Below are 14970 nucleotides of genomic sequence, written 5' to 3' on the forward strand. Positions count from 1 at the left end.
CTGTGGCTACACTAGCCCCCTCCTTTTGGAAGGGGCATGGTAATGAGCCACATCAGCTGGGGGCTGCTCTTTTGAAACAGCTGCCTAGTGTAGATGCAGCTTGTCTTAACAGACCTTGTACAATGAGGTTTACCAGTTTTGAAAGCAGCTAACCACTATTTCAAAATTATTTCAAAATAGTGGCTGCATTATTTAGACACTCATGTAGTAATTTCAAAATAGCAGCTGCTATTTCAAAATAACTTTGCTGTGTGGACATACCCTGTGTGTTTAAAGAAAAAAATCCCACATTATTTCATTTTTCCTCTCCATTTGTTAGAGTGAAGTCTGTCGTTCTGGGCTTTTAGCACATGTTTTTACAATACCTTTTAGGTTTTGTTCCCAGGCAAAGTGCAGTAGTATTGTGAGATAACCTCCATGTAGAGCACTTTATGCTATAGTACCGTCAGGGTGGTCTCTCTGATCCAAACAGAATTTTCCAGCTTCAACTTCTGTAATCCTCTGATTCACGGCTGGGATTTGATTGAGAGAGCTGGAAAACTGTACAGACCTGGTTGTTCTCAAGGTAGCCAAGTATCATGCCCTGCACTAGATTTCTCTGTGAACTTACCATACAACACAGGCAAAACAGTCCCTGAATGTTGTAATCTGGTCACCTCATTCTCTTTTCTTTCTTCAGGCTGCAGGAAAATGTGGGACAACATAACTTGCTGGCCCTCAGCAGCAGTCGGAGAAGTTGTGGTGATGCCATGCCCTGTACATGTTATTCACTTCTTCACTTCTCCAGGTAAGGGAAACTACACAGATCATTTACTATGGCATTTGATACTTACAAATTTGATTCCCTCCATCTGTGTTCTGGTGAAAGGTTGATAAATGTCATAATGATTATTCATAGGTGATAGACTTGCTAGGGCCCATCAACTTTAATTTAGGGTAGATTATTAATAACTGGGTGGAGTTAATAGCCCAGGACATGAAGCAGGTCAGACTAGGTAACCTGGTCATCCCTTTTGGTCTTAAACTGTATCTCCTCCTTGGTATGGCTAAATGCCCAACCTACTATTTTTCATTGTTTCTTTATATTACCGTAGTGACCACAGACATCAGTCACAGCTGATGCCCCCATTGCTAGGTCCTATATAAAACATACGGAGACAGAGTTCCCACGCCTTGCACTCTGTGAGTGGGATCATCATCAAGCATTGACCTAGCTGTGCTCCCGCTGAAGTCAATGGGAGTTTAACCAGCCGCTTCCGTGAGCGCAGAGTTAGGCCGATACTGTTTACTTTGAACATCCCGCTGGAAGAAGTTACGTGCAAAGACAAGCGAGTAGAAAAAATGTTTTCCCCTCCCTCTTGGGAAATTTTGACAAAAATGTGGGGTAAATGGTTTTCCTCTAAATGCTCCACAGAAAAGCATGAAGCTGTAGTGCTTCATAAGAGTTATCATTTGGCTATCTCATGTTCCCATTCTCCTCTTGAGATCAGGGTCCTGATCAGACTTCAACTCCCACAGTCTTCTTTCAGGGGCTGTGTCTACACTAGCACCACCCTTTCGAAAGGGGGATGCTAATGAGACTCTTCGGGATATGCCAATGAGGCACTACAATGAATGTGCAGTGCCTCATTAGCATAATGGAAGCCACAGCACTTCGAACGTGCTGCTTTTGCTCACGCACAACTCATCTACGTGGGGTGCTTTTCAAAAGGACCCTGCACGCTCCGAAATCCCCTTATTCCTATTTGTTTATAGAAATAAGGGGAGTTCAAAGGGTGTGCAGTCCTTTCAAAAAGGACTCCGTTTTGAAGAGCTGCATATGATCGAAAGCAGCACTTTCGAAGTTCCGTGGATGGCATTATGCTAATGAGGTGCTACATATTCATTGCATTGCCTCATTAGCGTATCCCGAAGTGTCTCATTAGCTTCCCCCTTTCAAAAGGGGGGTGCTAGTGTAGACATAGCCATGAAGAGGAGAGGCATTGTAATATGTGAGCCCTTGACAGTAGTGCATCATGGGAGATGTAGTCCAGCCAAAACCCCTGGGCCAGGGAGGAGATGGAGGATATAAGACAATTGAACTGCTTCTCCCAGAAGACATTACAGCAACATATTCAGATAAAAATATTTCTGTTTTTGAAAGAAATAGTATAGCTTTAATTGTTTCATTGTTTGACTAAAATCTTTATTTTCCACAGAACCCAGATGTCTTTCTTGAAAAGTGTGTTTAACAGAAAATCCAGCTTTCTACTGAAAAACACTTTTTTCTGGAAAATTTTCAACGAGTTTGTGACAGAGTGGGAGTAGTTTACAGCTGGCTCACCACTCTGTGTACTTTTTATGCATCCCGACCTGGGCCAAATAGGGAGATAATTGATTAAATCTGGTTGATTAACTGATTAACAAGCATATTCAGATCATCAGCTGAGGACTGTTAATTGGAAGACAAAGAGGGAGGCTGGGAGGAAGGGCAAAAGAGACCGGTCTCTCAGGGCTTATGTCTACACTACAGAGATCTTTCTAAGAAAGCCTTTCTGCAAGCTATCTTGCAGAAGACCTTCTTTCGAAAGTGTGCATCCTCACACAAAAAAGCGTATCGAAAGAGTGATCTGCTCTTTCAATAGAGAGCATCCACACAGTCCCTGCTGTTTGGAAAGAACAGGCCAGGCATCGAAGAATCAAATGCCATGAGGACTGCTCTTTCGAAGGAAGGGCCCTACAGAACGTCTACACGTGTTTTCTTTTGAAAGAAGGCGCTCTTCCTGAAATGGGAGTGGAAGAGCGCTGTCGAAAGGAGCACCACGTTCTTTCGATTTACTTTCGAAAGAACGCTTTTTGTGTGTAGACATCCTGCGGGATCTTTCGAAATAAATTGCTAGCGTAGACACAGCCAGGGAGGTGAGAGCTTCCTCTTTACTGCCTCACTCTGTGCTTAGAGGAAACTTGAGCAAAACCTGCTGGGGACGTGACACTGCATAAGACATTGTAAATAAAACGTGCTGTAATGGACTTACCTAAGAAAATATGCTGACTGCTTGCAAATAGGAATCCAGTGCTGAAGAGCCCATCCGGTGGCAAAACCCTGACACAATGGTACAATAATGGACCAGAGAGGAGGCATACCTTGAAGTACACACAAGTGGCATCCGTACTTGTAATTCCCTTCCCATTCCACCTGCAGTAATTGTAAACAAATGAGGTAAGCTGTTCTTCAGGCAGTTAGCAGCCTGATTTCCCAGAGACATGGTGGCTGTGAGGAGAGATTTGAAGGAGTGGCCTTCCAAGGTGGATATATCCTGTGCGAAGGCTGATGTGGAAGAAGACCCGGTGGGAGATGTTTGTGCACAAAGTTGAGAAATGAGCAGCTGTGACAGCACCTCGGTGGAAGCTGAAGAAGTGTGAGGAGACAGTAGGCAGAAACAGGAGTAGGCTGGTAGGGATTGGTAGCATTTGTGACAGGCCTTGAAGGTGGGGACAAGTAACTTGATCTTGGGATGCCCTGCAGACTCCAGAAGATTGCTGAGAGGGTGTATCCCGAATCACAGTGTGGATTCCGTGCAGAGAGATCTACCGTTGACATGGTCTTCTCTCTGAGGCAGCTGCAGGAGAAATGCAGGGAGCAGAGGAAGCCACTCTATATTGCCTTCATCCACCTAACCAAGGCCATCGACTTGGTCAGCAGGGATGGACTATTCAAACTGCTCCACAAGATAGGCTGTCCGACACAGTTACTCAAGATGATCCAGTCTTTCCACAAAGACATGAGAGGAACCATGCAATATGACGGCACATTATCGGATGTTTTCAACATCAGGAGCAGCGTCAAACAAGGATGCGTCCTTGCTCCGACATTGTTCGGGATCTTCTTCGCGCTCCTCCTGAAGCACGCCTTTGGATCTTCAACAGAGGGCATCTTTTTGCACACAAGATCGGATGGGAAACTGTTTAATCTTGCACGGCTGAAAGCTAAATCCAAGGTGCGGGAAGTCCTCATCAGAGATTTGCTGTTCGCAGATGACACTGCTGTAGTGTCACACACAGAAGACCAGCTTCAGAAACTGCTGGATCGGTTCTCCAAAGCATGCAAGGCCTTCGGGCTTTCCATCAGCCTAAAGAAGACAAATGTACTTGCTCAGGACGTTGCTGACCCTCCATCAATCAGCATTGACAACTATTCATTAGAGGTCGTCCACGAGTTCGTTTACCTCGAGTCCACCATCACTGACACCCTGTCATTGGAGTCTGAGCTAAATAGGAGGATTGGAAAAGCAGCCATGACTCTGTCCAGACTCAGCAAGAGAGTGTGGAATAACATCAAGTTGTAAACCCACACCAAAATGCAAGTCTACAGAGCCTGCATCCTCAGCACCTTCCTTTATGGCAGCGAGACTTGGACCCTGTACGCCCGGCAGGAAAAGAGGCTGAATGTCTTCCATTTGCGCTGCCTCAGGCGCATCCTTGGAATATCGTGGAAGGACAGAGTGACCAACACCGCCATCCTTGAGCAAGCTGGAATCCCAACCATGCACACCCTCCTCAGGCAGCGGCGGCTCCGCTGGTTTGGCCACATCCACAGGACGAATAATGGAAGGATCCCAAAAGACATCCTGTATGGCGAGCTAGCCTCTGGTAAAAAACCTCCCAGACGCCCCCAGTTGCACTACAAAGATGTCTGCAAGAAGGACCTCAGGGAGGTAGACATTGAGCCGGACAGTTGGGAGGAGCTGGCAGACGATTGCAGCAGATGGAGGCAGGAACTACACAGGGGCCTTCCGAAGGGTAAGTTGAGGATCAGACAGCTAGCAGAGGAGAAACGAGCCCACAGAAAGCACAGTAAGGACCTGCCAGACACCCATTACACATGCAACAGATGCAGCAAGGACTGTCACTCTCGTGTGGACCTTCACAGTCACAGTCGATGCTGCAAATGATGATCCCAAAGGGAACTACGAAGGGCATGATCCATAGTCTACGTAGACTGAAGGATGCTGCTACTACTAATTGCTTTGCTTTTCCAAATCTTATCCATTGCTTTCAAACTTGCCCTTGCTTTGTTGCTATTTTCTTCTTACAGTCTTGATCATACGTTACATTGCTCCCCAGACATGTGAACTTCTCTACATTCTCTAGTTTGATCCTGTCTATGCTGATCTTCCTTCCTACTTCCTTATCTCCAGATACCATTGGTTTTGTTTTATGAATGTTCATAATCAGTCCGTACTGCTCCCCTTCCTCATTTAGCACATGCACCATTCTTGCTAGTTTCTCTTTATCTTCCTCAATGGTAACTATATCATCCACAAACTCAAGTTGTTAATTCTTTTCCCATGCACAGATATCCCTTCTAGCTCTTCCTTGATCTTGTCGATCATGCTCTGTAGGTGCATGATGAAGATACTCGGAGATATCAGATCTCCTTTATACCCATATAAACCAACTTCCCAACTCTCTGCTCATTCTCACTGCTGCCTCCATATTGTCATTGATATCCTTCAACAACTGTATCTGCCTGCTATCCACTCTGTACGACTCCAACACCACCCAAGTCACCTCCTGATCTGTACTGTCAAATGTCTTCTGAAAATGGACAAAGCAAGTGTAGGTGTTCTTGTTCTTTCGTTGAGCTTTCTCCGCTATCAATCTTAGTGCCAGTATCTGCTGTATGGCACTTCTGTCTTTCCTGAATCCCACTTGCTCATCCGCTAGATGTTCTTCTATCTGCGATCTCATTCTCTCTGTCAGTGTCATCATCAGCCCTGTGCCAAGAAGACTCATTAGGGCATTGTACTGATTGTAAAACAACAATATGAATGAAATCTGATGCCATTACTATCCCAGGCTGAAATGGGTTAATTGTCTTGGGTGTCAGTGGTCTGGGGAGGGGGAGGGATTCAATAACATTAGGACAACCTGATGTGCATGAAAGAAGGAAGAAGGAAAGGAGTGACCACTCGGAAGAGGAAGATGGGGAACAATATGGCTTAGAAAGGGGCACTGACTTTATGGTTTGCTCTCAGAGCCAGTGTGGAACCAGTGTGTGTCTTAGGAAGTTGAGGGGCTAGAACTTTAGGGCGTGGTCTGTGCACACAAATGGGATAGGAGTGATGACTGATGACGTTATGTACGGATGAGAGTGCCTTGTATGATTAGCCATTTGTGCTATTACCTCCAGGTGCCGAAAAATACGCTAAAAGTGTTTCCAAAGTGGGAAAAGTGTGCCATGAAGACTCTATGAAGAACACATTCTTTATAGATTCTTCATGGTCATATATTTTATATAGTTATTGACACTTGCACAACTGGATGTAAAAATGCCACCATTTCCTTCTGTAAAGTGGGGATTACAATACCTGACAGCCTCCCCAGGGTGCTAAATTCATTGTGGATGACAGTGAAGCACAGTGATGAGCCCCATATAAAAGCTATCTGTGGAAAATGTCAGGAAGCAAAGATTTAGTGCATGAAATTTCATCCTTCACAAAGAAATATTTGCTTCCAGTGTCTCATGTCCAGACTTGTGGCAGATACAAGGCGGAAACCAGACTATGCCTCATGCTGCATTTATCTCACTTGACACAAAGGTCTCACACCATTCACAGGTTCAGCATCTCTTCCTAATTTCATGACCTTTATCATGAGCACTTGGCATGGATGGACCAAAATATCATTTGGCACATTGCTGTATGAAAGAGCGTGACTCACTTTCATTGCACTAGAAAATTCTACCACTCTTTATGCGTCATCCAAAATTCCCTGCTGCCAACCACAAACTTCTTTGTGCAGCATCTCAAATGGGAAGTCATCCCTGAGTCTGTCTACACTGGAACCAGAACTACCATTTCCAGCTTGGGCAGCCCTACCTCCTCTGAGCAGCTAAGTGCAGCAGAGCAGAGCAGGGCAGGGCAGGGTGGAGCAGGGAACAGGCACTAGCTGCACAAGTATGTACCTAAGGCTTAAGATCAGCTCTCACACAGGGGTGTTAGTCCTCCCACCATTTTGCTGCCCGAGCGAGGCTTCTGTTTTTAATGCACTAGCACCATGACAGCTGGGATCTTCATGTCCAGTGTCAATGTAGACATACCCAGTCCTGTGCATACTAACATCTGCACTGCCCATGGACTTGAATGTAGTTATGTCACTGGGAGGGGTGTGAAATATCCACACCCCTGAACAGTGCAGTCAAGCAAATCTAACCCCCCACATAAGCAGTGCTGCGTCAGTACAAGAGCTGCTTCTGTGGAGGTGGAGTAATTAAGCCACAAATTAAGCCACCAGCGGAGAGCAGCTTCCTCAGGATGTTATAGGAATGCAGCTCCATCAGTGCAGGAGTGCCAGTGCAGCATCTGTCGTGGAGATCTGCCCTTAGGAGCCTACATGAACGTGAATGTAACCCACACAGCTGCTGCATGTGGGTCACTGTCCCATGTAGAGGCCCTAAGACCATTCGCAGAGAGCATGAGTGAGTCTCCTCTACACCCTTAGCTGACCACCAGCTGACTCTTAGCTTGAGCAGCAGAGGTTCCTGCACTGAGCTTCAGCTGGCCCAGGTTTGGTTCCATCTGTTGTCATTGCATGATCACACTGTAAACTTCAAAGAATCGATTCCTTTAAGGAAGCATATGGCTGAGACACCCTGAGTTGTGGATTTCCATTCACAGGGGATGGGACCAAAGAAGCCTGCTGGGTTACAGAGTTGAGGGAGACTGCACTTGAGCTGCTCAGCTCTCAGCATCTCCAATGAGGCTCCTCCCCAGTACGGGAAGCTGAGCGCACAGGAGTGCATTCCTGGTTTAGGCACCTGCTCCTGGCTTGGGCACTGTTACTGTGCACAAATTCCCCACCATGCACCTAAAGTTGGTTGGCCCCTAAGTTTATGCAAACACTCCCTAACGAACTATGTTTCTGCCTTTGGGACATGTGCACTGGTGCCCCCTTTTAGGCATCCAGGCACATATCTCCCAATTGAGCTCTGGAACATTTTGTAAACCAGGGATGAGAGACATTCAGCTAAGTTACGTGTGACTTGATCCAGTAAGCCTGCTCACAAGCCCCCTACAGGTGAGCTCACACACACACCAGGGGGAAGGAGCTGGTGGGAGGGTTACTTCATAAGATCTAGCCCAATGGTTAGAGTACTCACCAGGGGTATGGGAGACACTCCCCACAGGTTCTGGGGGGAGAAGGGATTTGAACTCCAATCTGCTGCAGCTTGAGTGAGTACACTAACCACTGGGCTTGCATTTGTGCTGTGAGAAGCTGCTCTTTCAGCATCTCAAGCTGTTAAGTAGTTAAGATAAGTAATTAAAGAGTCATTGGACAAGCATGACTGGATCTGAAGTCTCCCCCATCCTAGGTGAGTGCTCTACCTATGCCACTGTAGAGTTATTCACGTGCTTTTCTTGTCTCTCACGTGTTTCATTTGGGACAATCTAATGCCTAACTGCATTTGTGCATTCAGGCCTAACTGGGATGTTGTCTTCTTGGTTACCTTAGATCCTTCTGCTGGTGACTAAACTGACCTCTCTCTGTGTGACAACGCTATACCTTAATGTTCTTTTCAGATGCTCTTTGCATCTATGCTGCGGGAGAGAAGGGAGAATTTCACCACCAGGGGAATCGATATATCAAAATTGAAATAATAAATAATGGAACATAAAACATGCTCTTAGCCAAATTTTTCTTGGTAGCATGGTAACTTTCACATAACCCCTAAATTTCTTGGGTGTAGATGGTGATCCACCCAACTACCGAGTCCTAGAGACCACAGTCACCCAATCAGAGCCAACATGATACCCATATCACATCATACAGGTTGGACCTCTCTAATCCAGCAGCCTCAGGACCTGACAGTTGCCAAACAAGAGAAATTGCCAGACCACGGGAGGTCAATATTGTCTAGCAGCATTACCAACACTTCCACTGCTTATTGGGCTCTTAGAAGACAATTAGAGGTAAATTGCAGCTAAATAACAGCACAGAACACCAAGAGCCAGGATTGGTGCCCAGAAACAAACTTCATGGGACACAGGAACCTTGGTCACACCCATGATAAGTGCTCCTCCAGCTAGCTAAAATTATTCTGGATTACTGATGTTGCTGGACGAGAGAGTTCCAGATTAGAGAGTTTCAGCCTATATTTAGAAATACTGTCCCCAGTAGGTGGTCATTCCAGAAACAATGTCCACAACAAGCTGACAAGTCACCTTGGTGAGCCTGACGGCGAGACCATTGCACAAAGAAATGCGTTCTTTGTAAGGAAGAAAGAATGCAAGAATGTAGTTGGGAAATTGATCTGAAGGCTGGCCTGATTTGCCACTGACAGTGTGACCAACAGCCACCACCTTAACGTGTACTCTGACCCACCCTGAATTTTGCAGGACTACTCATTGTGTTCCCACCCACATTTCAAGGCAGGTAACCTGATGAATACTGTTTCTTCCTCAAACATTGTCTGTGCATTGCACCATAGTTCATGCTGGTTGGTGGGTTCTTTACGGCATTCAAATGTACCAATTCTACAACACCGCTCCTGTTCTCTCAGCTCTTATTTGTGTCTACTAATGTTTGCTTGCCTGTAGCAACAGCCAAACCCTAGTACAGATAGTCCCCGACTTACGAATGGGTTACATTCCGAACACCTGGGCATAACTCGACTTGGTCGTACGTCAGAAATACCCTTATACTGTAATTCCTTGAGGTACATTCCATGCAGCCCTCTCATACCTTGAATTTCATGTCAGTCGGGGAGGGCTTGGGTTGTGGCCATGAGAAGGGGTAGGTGGGTTAAGCCTGGGGTGGGTTCCTGTGGCAGGTGTGGTGGGAGGGTGCACTTGAGCTGGGGGTTGGACCTGGGCAGCAGGTGGTTGGGGCCAGGGTAGAGCCTGGCCAGGGGGTTGGAGCTGGGGCTGCGGGGGTGGTGGGTAGACGGGTTGGAGCTGGTGCCCCGCATGCCAGGGAGTATGAGCTGGGGCCATAAAGGGTTGGGGGGTTGAATGGGGTGAACGGTTGCAGGGAGGTTACCTTGGGGGGGTACATCCTCATGCACCTGCAGCAGCTGACAGCTGGAGGCCCGTGCATGCAGGCAGGCGGCTGACAGCCCAGCACATGCCGGGGTGGGGTGTCAGCTGGGGGATGGGTTGAGCCAGGTGGAGGGGGGATTGAACGGGGTGAACTGGGGAGGGTGGGTTGAGCTGGCAGGGGGGATAGAGCCCCTGCGCACACCGGCGGTGGCTGACAGCCGGAGCCCCGAGCACGGGGGAGGGGTGAGCTAGGGCCACGGGAGGGAGGAGTTGAGCCAGGCGGGGGGGTTGAATGAGGGGTGCACAGGGCTGGGGTGTTTGAGTGGAGGGGGAGTTTGCAGCCCTCACTGGGGGCTGGGAGCTGGAGCCCCATGCATGGGGGGTGAGCTTGGGCCACAGGGGGGTTAAGCCAGGTAGGGGAGGGGTTGGACGGGGTGCACTGGGGCAGGGTGCTTGAGCAGGGGGGCAGGTTGGAGCCCTGCGAATGATCTGGGACCACACGGGGATTGTGGGTGTTGGGTGTGGGTCTGTGGGGGTGGGGTTGGGTTGGGGGGGTGAGGCCCGTGTGTGTGTGGTGTTGGGGAATGGGGGTGTTGGAGCCAGGTCCATGGGAGTTGGAGGGGAGCCCCAGGCATGCATCTGGAGCCCCCCTACTGGGGGAGGTGAGCTGGGGCACATGGGTGGTGGGGGTGAGCTGGAGGTTGATCGTAAGTCCAAATGGTCATAAGTCAACGTGTTCACCTGTCAATTGTCACCAGTGATGAACAAATGAAGCCAGTGAAGGTAACAATCAAGATCCCTAATGAACTCAGGACACTTAAACACGTCCCTGCTGCATGACCCCAGAGTTCAAAGAGGAAACAGGAAAAAACTGATAATGGGATGGGGTTACCACAGAGCTGATAAAACTGAATGCTTAAGGCAGTTAGATCTGAATCCTCTTTTGCAGCCTTGTAACTATACAACCCTTGTAGTCTCCAGCTCAACAAGCATGAGAGGACAATGGATATTCATCGCAAATCTCCAGTGAATGGTCCTGAGCAAAGCAGGATTTGTGTTTTAATGCAAGAAGTCTTACAACGAGAGTCCAGTGGAAAGATGCAGAGAGAAGCAATACCAGAGCCTATGTAAAGTAGAACAATGGGCTGCAGTACTGCAGACAGACAGAGCCTTAGTCTAGGATATAGACTGCCTCCAGACACTGAAATTTTTCCCATTGCATTTGTAACCTAAGCTTCTCCTTCGGGTCCAACCACTACTCCTTGTCCTAGGAAGCAGCTCCAAACACCAGTGTGCTGAGGAGCTGCTCCAAGAAGTACCCATTCTTCTTCTTTCTTTCTTTCTTTCTTACCCAAAGATGGGCTCTGTTGACTTTGTCGAATCCTAGCCAGTCTACATGGGCGACTGCCTGCATTTACCACCTCACCTTTATAGTTCGGGCAGTTGCTTATTCCTCTGAATGGTTTGTGAGCCTCTTTCCTGTGGTGATTATTCTGGAGGCTTGGTGCAGCAGCTCAGCAAAAAAAAAAAAAAAATACAACCAAAGGCCTGTGGTTCTCACCCACCCACCCTAGAAATCAGCAGTCATATTGCATGTCAGCTCAGATGTGCATCGGTGGGCCAGTGAAGGGCTTATGAGCCTCCAGTTTTCATTCTTGGCTTTATTATTTGGACTGAAGAGAGGGATGGTATGTTTATCAACAGTACTTGATGGTGACAGTTGACTTTCCTGCAGAGTAAGGATGAGCAAGTGGTCAACATAGCCAGCTCAGGCCTCGTCCATGGCTATGTCTACACTGCATGTCTGGGCATGATTTGCTGCTTGGATACATACACCTGTGCTATTTTCAACCCAGCTCATTCATCGCAAACAGCCGTTAGGGCCTTATGACACAGGCTTCAGCACAGATAAGCAAAGTACATACGTACCCAAGGAACCAGAGAGTGTTGTACAGCCCACAGGGCTGTGTCCTCCTCACAACTGTTTTTAGCATGCTAGTTAGATTGCAGCTAGTGTGCGAATATCCACATGAGCTGCATATCACACCCCTAGCTGGAGTGTAGCCATAAACTATGCTAGAAAAATGCAGTACGGTAACTAAATTAATTAATAATAGTGGATCTGATTAAACCAGTGCAAACCATGATGTAAATACATTTGCAACAGTTTTGCCCTCATTGTCCAAGTCTACATGGAGCTCTACTCCTGCTCTGCTGCCAGCAGCATGATGCAAATGAGTGTCCATTTGCATATTTGTGCAGCTAATTTACATAGTCCCTCTAGATTGCCCTGCCAGGAGAGGCTGCTGCTGTCACAAAACAAGCCATGTAGACATGGTTCTGTTGGCGAAAACCCCCTTTGTCAACAGCCCCTTATCCCTGATTTTTATCAAAGGACAATCTTGTGGGACTGTGCAAATTAGTGATATTAATATGCAATTTAGCACCATTTGCTTTTTAGAGCCCTTATTTGCATCACGATGCTGGCAGCAGCGTGGCAGCAGGACTCTGTGTAGATGTGGCCCAAGTGAAGTTACATCTATATAAAGACAAAAAAGCAGTCCAGTACCACTTTAAAGACTAACAAAATAATTATTTTGTTAGTCTTTAAAGTGCTACTGGACTGCTTTTTTGTTTTGATAGAATATAGACTAACACAGCTATCCCTCTGTTACTAAATCTATATAAGTGAGAGTTGCCATGGTTTAGGGCTTGTGCATTAGGATTTTCTCTGCTTCAGTTAGATGGAGTTTTAAATCAGTTTAGTTGCACTGGTGCACTTCTAAAGCACAGACAAGGTATTATTGCTATTCAGTGACTGCCAGAGTGTATGTCTACATCACACACCACTGGTGGGTGAGAGAAGTGGAAACAGGACATTATGTGCAGTTACATGTCACAGTGAATGGCAGGCCTTCACCTATTCAGGAGGGCAAAGAGAGTTGTTATTTGGAACTGCTTTAAATGAGCAGATGCAGGAGGACAGAGGATTATTGACCTTTTAAGTCCCAGTAAGTCACACCTCAGATATGAAAATCTTTGTCTTAATGCTTCTTTGTAAATCTCTCCAAACCTTGCTGTACCGTTCTGCTTTCAAATGCATCTTTCCTCCATACTCCTTGTTTTTTAACCCAATAGAAGTGCAGGAAAGTCTTTAATATCCGGCAGCCCTGGGACCGGAAGGTTGTCGAATGTTCAAATATGCCGGATATTTTTCTAGCAGCCTTTCAGCCCAGCAGAGAGGAAAAGTTCCCATCAGACACTGGCCTGCACGGTCGGAATGAGCAAAGATGAACTTTTCCATTGAAAGCCCCAGCCCTGGAGAGGAATTGATCTGGTGGCCAATTTGTAGCAACTGAACATTTGGTTTGTGTGCTGAACACCTGCAGCTCCTGCTCAAACAGACTTCATCTAAAGCGGACAGCTGAAGGGAGGGCACAGCCATCGACACACAATCAATGAGCTGCAGAGTTTCAGGAAGCTCCAGTGTTGGCACTGTTCAGACCAGGCAAGAGGGAATTTACTTTTCCCGTGGGAAATGGCCCCCATTGGCCAGAGGGCTGGAGCAGTGGGGTTGCTCCAGGAGAGGGAATGACTGAGCCAGTCACACAGGAAGCTGATCTGGGCAGGAGAGTGGAGGAGCCACCAGCTACACACATACGGGACAGAATGCCTGTTAATTGTGAAGACTGGTTATTTGAATGCCTGTTAAAACAGAGTTTACGGTAGCCTGATGAAATCTTTTGCCATCCCTTTTTATTTGATAATGTACCAGAAGCCATTTTCAATGCATTCAGCCCAGTTGTCCTGGGAGACTGTCTTCAAGCCACATATCATATTATTTTGGGTTTCTTACTAAGCTCTTTTAAACAAGCACAGAATGATTGACAGGAAGGAACTAAATCTGTCATAACACACCTGCTGCATGGCACTTTTCTGGAAAGTGCATCCTCTCCTTGCACCTTCTGTTTGTACTGCCAGTCTGATCAATGCCACACAGCATTATCTGTCTTCGTTATACAGCAGAGAGCTTTGCCAAGTTGAACATTATGTGAGAAGACCCATCAGCTACAAGTCAGTTACTATTAGCGACTACACACACACACACACACACGCACACACCACCACCACCACCACCACCACCACACCTCTAAGGTGTATGTCAAGCAAAGGACCTAGCATGGAACAGCCCGAGATTAAGGTCCTGATCCTGAAACCATTTAGACATGTGGTTAACTTTCTTACAGATTGAATCCTTCTAGTCCAGCACCCTTGGGCCCAGACTGGTGCTGATCTAGGGAATTTGCCAGACCACTGGAGGTCAATATTGTCTAGAAACATTACCAACACTTCTACCGCTCACTGGACTCTTACAAGACATTTAGGGTAAATTAGAGCTAGATAACAGCACAGAAGACTGAGAGCAAGGACTGGTGGCTATAAACAAACTTTATGGGACCACAAGAAACTTGGCTTCATCCATGATAAGTGGACATCCAGTTAACTAAAACCATGCCAGACCATAGATATTGCCAGACCAGAGAGTGCCAGACGAGAGAGGTTCAACCTGTACTGTGAGTTGTCCTATGAAATCAAAGATACTGCTAAAGGTCCAGGGCGCTCTTTAAAGGGAACTAATGAGGTCCATAGCCCACCCTGCAAGGTTGAACCCCTGCATTTCACATTCAGCTTAAAGCCCATGCTCCAGTCTAGCTCCAGAGGCAGCTCTTAAGTACCACAGAACTTTTGCTGCTCTTAGCTTTGCCTTTGGGGCACGGAGTTTGTTTATAGACTGAGGGAGGCAGGGTGATTAAGATAACAAAAGACTTGTCATTCAAGTAACAGAAGGACCATTAGATCGTGAAAACATTGCCAACACCCCACTTGCAAGATAGGGGAAAAGAGTAGGAATAAATAGAGGTGTGCTCCAGCAGTCTGCATTTGGACCACT

At 46.9% G+C, this 14970-nt stretch overlaps 1 protein-coding gene across 1 annotated transcript in view; it reads left to right on the forward strand.

Annotated features, from left to right (window-relative positions):
• Positions 1-14970, forward strand: part of LOC142008952 (vasoactive intestinal polypeptide receptor-like) — a 204839-nt gene that overhangs the window by 116630 nt on the left and 73239 nt on the right. The window contains exon 3 of the mRNA XM_074986333.1: positions 680-787. Coding sequence (XP_074842434.1) covers positions 680-787 — 108 coding nt within the window. The remainder of the gene's footprint in view (positions 1-679; positions 788-14970) is intronic.

This window comes from Carettochelys insculpta, chromosome 2 (assembly GCF_033958435.1).
Source record: "Carettochelys insculpta isolate YL-2023 chromosome 2, ASM3395843v1, whole genome shotgun sequence".
Classification (NCBI taxonomy): domain Eukaryota; kingdom Metazoa; phylum Chordata; order Testudines; family Carettochelyidae; genus Carettochelys; species Carettochelys insculpta.